Source organism: Miniopterus schreibersii (genome assembly GCF_964146895.1).
Source record: "Miniopterus schreibersii genome assembly, chromosome: 14".
Taxonomy (NCBI): Eukaryota; Metazoa; Chordata; class Mammalia; order Chiroptera; family Miniopteridae; genus Miniopterus; species Miniopterus schreibersii.
Genome location: NC_138114.1, coordinates 50,298,233 through 50,307,825, shown reverse-complemented (window position 1 = coordinate 50,307,825; position 9,593 = coordinate 50,298,233). Strand labels below are relative to the sequence as shown.

Genomic DNA, 9,593 nt, shown 5'->3' with positions numbered 1-9,593 from the left:
ACAAACTTTAAATTTCTCCCAATTCTCCCAAGTCGGGGAAGAGAGGCCAGCATGGAAGCCCACACACCATCCCCAAGGCTTGGGGCACACGGAGACCTTGATGCGTCTTACCCGCTTGGCCTACTCACGGACGAAAAGTGCATTGAAACGAACTCCGGAGGCCCGAAATAGGAAAGAGGTCCTTTTAAAGAACAGGTATAAACAGTAATCCACACAGGTTAACACAGACACCAGTAGCAAAGGTAGAAATAAATATCTACCTCCCCACCTGAACTAGTCCTTTTTAGGTTGGGGCGACAATTAGCGGCAAAGTGTTGCCTCCCCAGGTATTCAGCCTCTGAGGAGCCATCGCAGGACCGTCCCCTCACCACAGGGGCTGAGGGAGCCGACCGGAACCTTCCCAACGCGCTCTTCCCGCCCCGGTTCCCGCTCCAGCTCAGGCCCCGCCCCCGCAGGACGTGGGCCCGCCCCTTCCGGCCCCGGCCCCGCCCACGCAGGGCCCGCCTCCTCCCGTCCGGGTCCTCCCCGCCGCTCCCGCGTGCACTGAAGATGGCGCTCGCAGCGGGAAGGTTGCTCCGGGCTACGGTGAGTGGCTGCCGGCTGGGAACAAGCGCGGAGACGCTGTGATGGCTCCGAGAACGTGCTTCCCAGACGAAACCCCACTCCTCTGCAGTCTGGGGGATTTCGCTCTTCTTGGAGGGTGTCGGCGGGTAACGGACCCAGGGGCGGCCTCCTCTAGGGAGGGCTCCGTGCGCCTGCGCAGGACCGCCCTTCCCCCCACCGTCTGCTCTGGGTCCCCTCCCCTCCTCCCTCGGATGGCTTGTCCCCAGTCCTGTCGCCACCTGAGCACATGGTCCTCGACCCGGAGGCGGGCGACCTGCCGCCCGGGCCCGGTTCTGTACCCGACGCTCTGACCTTGGAAAGGGACTTCGCCTTTCCGAGCCTCAGTTCACCTTCCTCACCTTAAGGTGGAAAGCGTGGTGCGGACCCCGAGGCGTGGCCGTGAGCATCCGCTGACTGCCGGGTGGGAACCAGACTGCTAAACTGCAGAAGGCACTTACCTCCCCCCCCCCCGCCAGGTCCGCCCCTCCGCTCTTCTCCCGGCCGAGCCTAGCACCCCTTGCTACCCACGCGCCCCTTTCTCACGGCCGGGTTCAGCGCAGGCTCTTCCTGAGTCATGCTGGACACCGAAATTGAGCAAACGTTCCCCTTGAGCCCCAGCCAAATCTCCCTGGAGGCTGAACTTTGCTCCACTTGTTTGCTTGTCTGCGGGGCTGGAAGGGCCTTGTCTTTTCTAAGGAAAGCCTTGGCAGGGCGGGTTGCCTCGGCATAGCGTCCTGGCAGAAAGGCTTAAATACATGGGGCCTTGCCAAGTCCCCTTGGTTTTTGAACCTTCTGTGCTGCTTTTAAGAGCATGGAGTCTTTATGGACTTCCCCTCCGCCTTGCAGTCTTTATTTAAATGAAAATTATATATGTTTAAAATGTACAACATGATGATTTGATATGCATATACTTAATTGACTATTACAGTCAAACTACTTAGCATCTCTTCCCATACTTACCTTTTCGCGTGTGTGGTGAGTGCACCTGAGATCTGCCGTCCTGGCTATTCCCAGTGTTCAGTACAGCGTTGTTCACTAGAGGCATCATGCTGTGCATTAGCTCTCTAGACTTCATCCTACATACCTGCAACTTTGTATCCTTTGACCAGCATCTCTTGCAGTCTTGAAGGAGAAGGAAGCAGAAAGGGAACATTAGCATGGAGATGCAATCCATACTCTTAAAGAGTTTTGGGTTTGGTATTTGGTCCATAGGAACAAGCTGAGGCCACCGTTGGCTTATTCCCTTTCGGCAGGGCCAGCCTTTAGCCACCATTCTGGGGCTACTTCCTAATATAAAGTGTTTCTCTTACCAGGTTGCCCGACACGTGAGCACCATTCCTTGGGGCATCTCTGCCTCTGCAGCCGTTAGGCCTGCTGCTTCTCGGAGAACATGCTTGACAAATGTATTGTGGTGTGCTTCCAGTCAAGCAAAATTTGCCTTTAGTACCAGTAAGTGTTATGCCTTGTTTTGACCCAACTAACGAAACGTGAGTCATGATCTCTGGGCAGGGGCTCTGAACCCTGCCTCTACATTAGACTCACCTGGGCTCCTTTTAAAAACATACCCAGCTCCAATCCCACCCCAGACAAATTAAGTCAATCTCTGGAGTGAGACTGGGATGTCAGCATTTTTTTAAAAATCTCACCAAGTGATTCTAATGTGTAGCCAGAATTGAAAATCACAGGCAGACTGCCCTTGTGTCTTATTTCCTTATTGGTTACCAGAGGTTTTAATCCTGTGTTCAGCATGGGTGGAGGGTGGGGGAGAGATGACTCAGATGCCTTCTGTGGCATGAAGGGGTGTGAGGTAAGTGGGAGTGGCATGCAGCCTGTTGGGAATTGAGGCTTTTGGATTCAAACTTACGTTCAGGCTCCAGTTGGCTACATTATACCATGGACTCTTCCATGATCTGAATGAAGCATAGCTATTTCTTGAGATTTACACTTCAGTTTCTAGAATGTGGGCTTTGCGGAGATCAGCCTGAGATAACCAGTAGTGTTTGAAAATGCCTCCTTTAGGTTTGTCTCACCATTTAAAAAGCTTGTCATGGTTTAGGGGATATACTTTGGCAAAGCCGTTGTTTACAGGTGAAATGTTCTAAAAAGTTTTACCACCCTGGAGCATTAAAAATTTTCTAGTGGTGATTTGATGCCACAGATTTAAAACTTTCCTTGTTACTGGTCCCAAACTCCTACTCCCAACAGCTCCTGTTGTTTCTGAGACCCAGGCATTTCACATGTGATCCCTTTTGTCTCTCGATCTCCTTTGTTCCTTGTTCCCAGACAGAAAGAAGTCCTCTCCAGCTCTGACACATCTCCTGAATTCTTTCCTTGCTTCCTGGTCTCTCTGCCACACCCTCCCCTCCATCTCACTCAGATAACAAATCTCCTCCTAACACCAGTCTCCCCTCCTCCGGCTCCCTTACCCTCCCTCCCCGCCACACTAATCTTCCTAAGAACAGCCCGCTCATCTTCCGTCTCCTACACGAAAACGTCCAGTGACTCCTTTATCTCTTTTAAGAACAAACTCACCCTGCTGCTGAAGGGCCCTCCCGGCATGGTCGTCAGCCATTCTTGCCTGACCTGCCACTCTGCTGCCTTCCACACACACCTGTTCTCATCACACTGCCATGGCTGTTCTTCACACTTGCCCCACACTTGCTCTCTTCCTTCCTCCATGCCATTTGCCCTGTCCCATCCGGATCGGGCAGAATCTGAAACACATTCAGGATCCATATCCAGTCTCATGTCTTCCTTAAATCTGATTGCATTTCTACCATCTTCAGCCATCTTTTTAGTTTCCATAGCACTTTCAATTGAATTTGTGTACAATCTAGAACTATGGGAGGGAAATAATTTAAGATGTACAGTTGAACTGAATCTTAATTTATACTACTAATTAATTATTATACGAGGTTTAAATAAAATCAAATAGGTGTGTGTTTTAGCAAATGATGAACTCTGTACACCTGTGGATTTTTTCAGGCTCGTCATATCATACTCCTGCCGTCACCCAGCATGCACCCAATTTTAAGGGTACAGCCGTTGTCAATGGAGAGTTCAAAGAACTAAGCCTTGATGACTTTAAGGGGAAATATTTGGTGCTCTTCTTCTATCCTCTGGATTTGTAAGTGTCATTTCTGCGATGCTTTAATGTCATTCTGAAGGTAACCAAAGATCCCTGCTTGCATGCTGACATTGCCTGTGTCTAGTTAGGCTTCTTGTCAAGGGAAGCGTTCTTTCTGAGCCTTTATCACTGACGGCCTTGTTGGTACAGCTTGCATCTGTGGCTAATTTACAAGTGACATTTAGAGGATGGAGCAGCATTCTCTTAATGTGGTAGGGTTTTAGTAAGGCGGTTTATATACTCTGGAGTGGTGGTTCCTGCAAGCCAGTCTATGAGGAAGTTTTCGTTGGTCTGGAAGAAAATGAGAAAAGTAAAGATAATGAGTTTTCTTATAAAGCTACTTGATTGATTGATTGGTTGGTTTTAGAGAGAGAGAGAAATATTGACTTCTTGTTCCACTTATTTATGCATTCACTGGTTGATTCTTGTATGTGCCCTACTGGGGACCCAACCTGCAACTTTGACATATTGGGACTATGCTCTAACCAACTGAGCTACCTGACCAGGGTAAAGCTACTTTATTTAAATAAAGTTCTTTATTCTTAGAATATCTCCCCCTCCCCCTGTTTTTGGATATGATTCTTAACTAGAAAGGCGAGTCCAGTAAGGATGGTTAGCCATTTGCCTTTTACACCTTTGAGCAAATTAGTTTTTAGATTGCCTATTGTGCAGATTTTAAATCCTTGTTTTTAAATTCTCTGATGAGAATTTCTGCCCTTTTTCTCTAGCACCTTTGTGTGTCCTACAGAAATTATTGCTTTTAGTGACAAAGCCAATGAGTTTCATGATGTGAACTGTGAAGTTGTCGCAGTTTCCGTGGATTCCCACTTCAGCCACCTCGCCTGGATCAACACACCAAGGAAGGTACAAACATTGTTTGCCCTGCCTTTGTTCCCATGATCTTAAAAATGGAAAAGATCCTACCCAAGACTAACCTGGAAGTTGTTAAAGCATGACTAGTCTGAAATGGGCTGTTTCACCTACTGGCAGATTCTGTTAAGCTATGCCCGTATCTTCCTTGGCACTGCGTTGCATGCATACTTACTCCCCACTACACGTGTACTTTCCAGGGTACAAACCATAATGGAGAGCAGGGCCCACAGGGCGGGGGAACAGCCGGGTCTGTGGCCTCCCCTCTCGCCAGTACCCTGTAGATCCCATGTACCCTGCATGGCTTGTGGGATGGTGGTTAGGTTCTCTGATTTCAGTGTTCTGCATGATTGGTGTTTTTGTGGGAGAATCAATCAAAATTTTGAGTTAAGCTGCTCGACAATCGGTAACAAATTATTCAGTTTTTTCATACTCTTCCATTTCTATGCTTCAGAAATTAATCTTCAACTAAATACATGCTACAAGGCATGTATTATAAAAAAAAGTCCTGGCTGGGTACTCAGTTGTTTAGAGCATCCGTTCTGCTACAGTAAGGTTGCAGGTTCAATTCCCGGTCAGGGCACATACAAGAAGCAGCCAACGAATGCATAAGTGAGTGGGACAACAAATTGATGTTTCTCTCTCACAAGTCAATATTAAAAAAGAAAGAATTAGGAAAAGAAAGGTCTATAGTATTAGCTGGGTTTAAACTCTGCCCCTGTCCTTTTCTAGCGGTGACCTGGAGCAAGTTACTTCACCTTTGTGTGCTTCAGTTTCCTCATCGGTAAATAGGTGGTGATAGTAGTATCTACTCCAGGATAGTTAGGAAGAGGAAGTGATTTAGTGGAACCGAGAGCAGAGCTTTGCCCGGGGTTGGTGCTATTACTGCTACCTATTGCCATTACTGTTCATCTCAGACCTCGAGTTACCTGGCCAAGAGTGTTGTGAGAGTGCACAGATAACCATTTGTGTTTGCATTTTTATTAGAATGGCGGTTTGGGCCATATGAACATTGCACTGTTGTCAGATTTGACTAAACAGATCTCCAGAGACTACGGTGTACTGCTAGAAGGTCCTGGCATTGCACTAAGGTAAGGTCCTGTTCCTTACGAACTTAAAATTGTGTTTCATGTTTAGCATCATCCCACTTCTTAGGGAATTTACAGAGACATTTGTAGAGGCCTTGGTAAAGCATTTTGAAAACAAAAAATCCTTAATTTTAGCATTTACTAAGCACCGATGAATGCCTCCTGCAAGGGCTGACAGTCTTTCAGAAATGGCCTAGACATGTTTGCCCCCCACACCACCCTGCGTCCCCTTCTGAAGAAGGATATGTGTCCTGATGGTCACACTGCTCTGCTCTTTCTAGCTGTCTGAGAGCCGCTTTCATGGGGGGGCACATTCCTGGCATCTTTGGAGAAGGGGGACTAGTAGGGTAGGAGTCAGCATCCCGGAATGGGTACGATCTCAGATAACCCTGGAATTGGAAACAGCCAGAGTATTTATTTATTTATTCATTTCTTTATTTTTTAGCTCGGCTCCTAAGTAGCTGTATGTTTAACCTCTTTGAGTCCCAGTTTTTTCATAACTAAAATGAGAATGTACCTCCCAGGTTGGTTGTGAAGACTAAGCAAGATGAGGCAGCTGAAGTTTTTAGCACAGGTCCTGGGAGCTGTCATGACCTTTGTCTCAATGTCAGTTCTGTCCTCATTGATTCTGTGGTTAGACCTTTAAATGTGAAAGCTGCTTTCTGTCTTTTACAGTCCCACATTCAAACACAACCTCTGTGGGAGGGGTGAGAACTTACCGGCATCTTGATGGCCACCGAGTGGAGGGATGGGATTGGGTGGAACTTGTCCTCCAGGAAGCAGGCAGGGATCGAATTTTGGTATGGTTCATAGCTTTGCTGGGGGCCAGCTTGAACCTGCTCACTGGACCTGCCTGGTAGCTGACCTCTAGCCTGCCTTCCTCTTGTGCCACCTCTGGCCTGCCTTCCTCTTGTGCCACCTGGAATTTGAGCTCCAGGCGCCGCCTTGGAGCTTGGGCCTCTTTTACTCCAGGGAGATGACTGCCTTCCTTTCGTAGACTAAAGCCTGGCCTTGACACTGGGCGAGGGAGAAGGAGAAGAGTGCTGGCTGTTTCCTCCCAGGATCCTTCCCTGTCCGCTCTGCCTAATTTTGCAGTTACCTCCCTATGTGTTTCACTGATAGGACTGATGAGGGAAAGGAGCTGAGTCTGGCTTAGATAAGGCTTGCTTTCTGGGGTTGGTGGGCCCTGCTCCATCCTAGCTCTGTGTCTGCACCTACCCTGCGGACTCTAGTGCGCCTCAGCAGCAGGACCCTCTGAGTCTCAAAGCCTAGGTCCCCAAGGGCCCGGCCCAGGGATGGAGAAGCACCTTTCTATCTTGTGAGTTTTCTCTAATTTACCTTTTCCACAGTGATTAACACTTGGCATGCCATACCCTTTTAAGAGAGATTGTTAAACCTGTGCTTTAAATATATCTGCATATATCATAGTGACACCAGCACTGAAGAGGAACACAGAGCACAGGGCAGGTCATCTTGTTACATAGCTGCCAAGTGGTAACAAGTGATGAGTTTGGTTCTTCCTTTATTCATTTATTTGTTTTAAAATTTTTATTGAATTTGTTGGGCGACATTGGTTAAAATTATATAGGTTTTATGGGGGGGATAAATGGTGATGGAAGGAGACTTGACTTTCAATGATAAACACACAATACAATATAATGATGATGCATTATAGACTTGTACACCTGAAACCTATGTAGTTTTAACCAGTGTCACCCCAATAAATTCAATAAAAAAGAAAAAAAACTATTCTAAAATTTAAAAACAAATACAGTGAAGACTGCGTGGCTCAGTGGTTGAGCATCCACCTAGGATCCAGCCGATGCCCGGGTTGCGGGCTCGATCCCCAGCAGGGGGCGTGCAGGAGGCACTTGATCAATGACACTCTCATTATTGATGTTTCTTTCTCTCCCTCTCCCTTCCTCTGTCTGAAATCAATAAAATATATTATTTAAAAAAATAATTATATAGGCTTCAAGTGCGTTCTTCCTTTAGATTTCTGCTCTGCATAGACTTAATTTTTTCTGCAAGGATTTTTCCCATGGGATTTTCCCCCCATGTACCCAAGAATTCACTCATCTCCTGAGTGTTTACTTAATATAGATAAAGTGAGTCTGTCCCTTCCCATTTGCTTATGGTTTCTTGCCAAGAGTTGATACAGCAGCCCAAAGAATGCTTGCTAAATCACTAACAAGGAAAGAAGTCTCTACTCTCTGTGACTTTCAGATACTGTGACATTCAGGTCACATTTGTAAATGTGACCATATTGCCTGTTTTCCATGGTGGCCTGGTCCAGTCCTGCCTAACAATGAAAACTTTGTTTTTAAGCATATGATAGCATTTAACAAATGCTTTATTAAGGAGAATTAGAGGCAGGAGAGGGTAAAAGTTAAGATTCTTCCTAATTTTGGTACTAATTAAGGTACTAATGAGGACAAATTCTGATGCAGAGGTCTCTTCATAATTGACCCCAATGGAGTCGTCAAGCATATGAGTGTCAACGATCTCCCAGTGGGCCGAAGCGTGGAAGAGACCCTCCGCCTGGTGAAGGCATTCCAGTTTGTGGAAGTCCATGGAGAAGTCTGCCCAGCAAACTGGACCCCAGATTCTCCTACGGTAGGTTTCTTTTCCAAAAGCCCTGGGACCCCAACAGAGGGCCCCAGGTCCTCACTGCCTCAAGTGCTTGCTGACCGGGAATATCCACAAAAGGAGCCCACCCTTGGAGCAAGGCTGCAGATGTTGAGGGAATGAGTGAAGCAGCTGAGAGGTGGGACCAGGGGTCAGGCAGGCTGTTAATGTAACTCTCATCCATGTATTTTAAAGGAAATAGGCCAGCCTTGAAAAAGAACTTTAGGGTAAACATTGATAACTTTAAACTCACTTTTGGAAACTACTGTTTTAAAGTCAGTTACCTAATGTTTGTATTTTCAGATCAAGCCACATCCGACTGCTTCCAAAGAATATTTTGAGAAGGTAAATCAGTAGATCAATCCCATGTGCACCTGCAGCGTCTCCAAAGAACCACAGCTGGAGCTCGCTTTTAGCATTTCAAAGATGATTATGTATAGAGGGCAAAAAATGAATTATGCTTGCTTTCATAAATATTACTTTAAATGTTTTGTTTTTGTAACATTGGCTAAGGCTTTTTAAACATGGTAGTTACTAACATGAGTTCTTTATTGGTAACTTCTTGCTGGCTAGCTAGTTTATAGACTGCCTAGTTCACGTGTTTCTTAGGTCATGTCTTCAATGGGAAACACTCTTCTTAGCCTTACCCGAACCTTTGTGTACACCAGTGTAGTAGAAGTGGCGAAAGCCTCTGATCAAGAGTCCTGAAATTTTCTTCTTGAATTTCTTTGTATTAAACTGATTTTTTTTTTTTTTAAGGTAACAAAGATCATAGTTTTTAAGTTTTTAGCATCAGCAGTCTAATTTAACTCTTGGAGTGGAGATGTATGTGATTGAAACAAATGTGAATCATGTTTTTAAAAAGACACGGTGGCAAAGTGACTTAACTGATCATGCATGTTCGTCATCCCTGGGATTTGTCGTTTCTATAGTTATTTTACTTATTTTATTTGTTAGCTGACTTAGTGTCTGCATACATGTCTAAATATTGATTGAAGGTAATTATAGAGGATATTTATTGAATCCAGGGATTGCATTTTGAAATCATTGTAATTATATTTCCTGAAGTGATCAATGTAAAGTATGTAATAAAAAAAATAAACATATTTTAAAATATTTGCATTTTTAACACTATTAATTGTGGGGTTCTAGGTTTCCTTCTAACTATATCAACACACATTTATCGGGCATTTAACTTAACTCAGGGCCCACAAAAATTAGTAAGGTGGAGGCTCCACACCCAAGGAACTCAGTTTAGGGGGCAAGAGAGAAACGGA

The 9,593-nt window shown here is 45.7% G+C and overlaps 1 protein-coding gene across 1 annotated transcript; it reads left to right on the top strand.

Annotated features, from left to right (window-relative positions):
* Positions 1-497: 497 nt before the first annotated feature.
* Positions 498-9,432, top strand: PRDX3 (peroxiredoxin 3). Its single transcript, XM_081158860.1, has 7 exons — positions 498-585; positions 1,917-2,052; positions 3,589-3,730; positions 4,459-4,594; positions 5,588-5,691; positions 8,139-8,304; positions 8,620-9,432. Exons 1-7 carry the CDS (start codon positions 550-552, stop codon positions 8,671-8,673), a joined length of 774 nt encoding a protein of 257 aa, XP_081014986.1. The 5' UTR covers positions 498-549; the 3' UTR covers positions 8,674-9,432.
* The last annotated feature ends 161 nt before the right edge of the window (positions 9,433-9,593 follow it).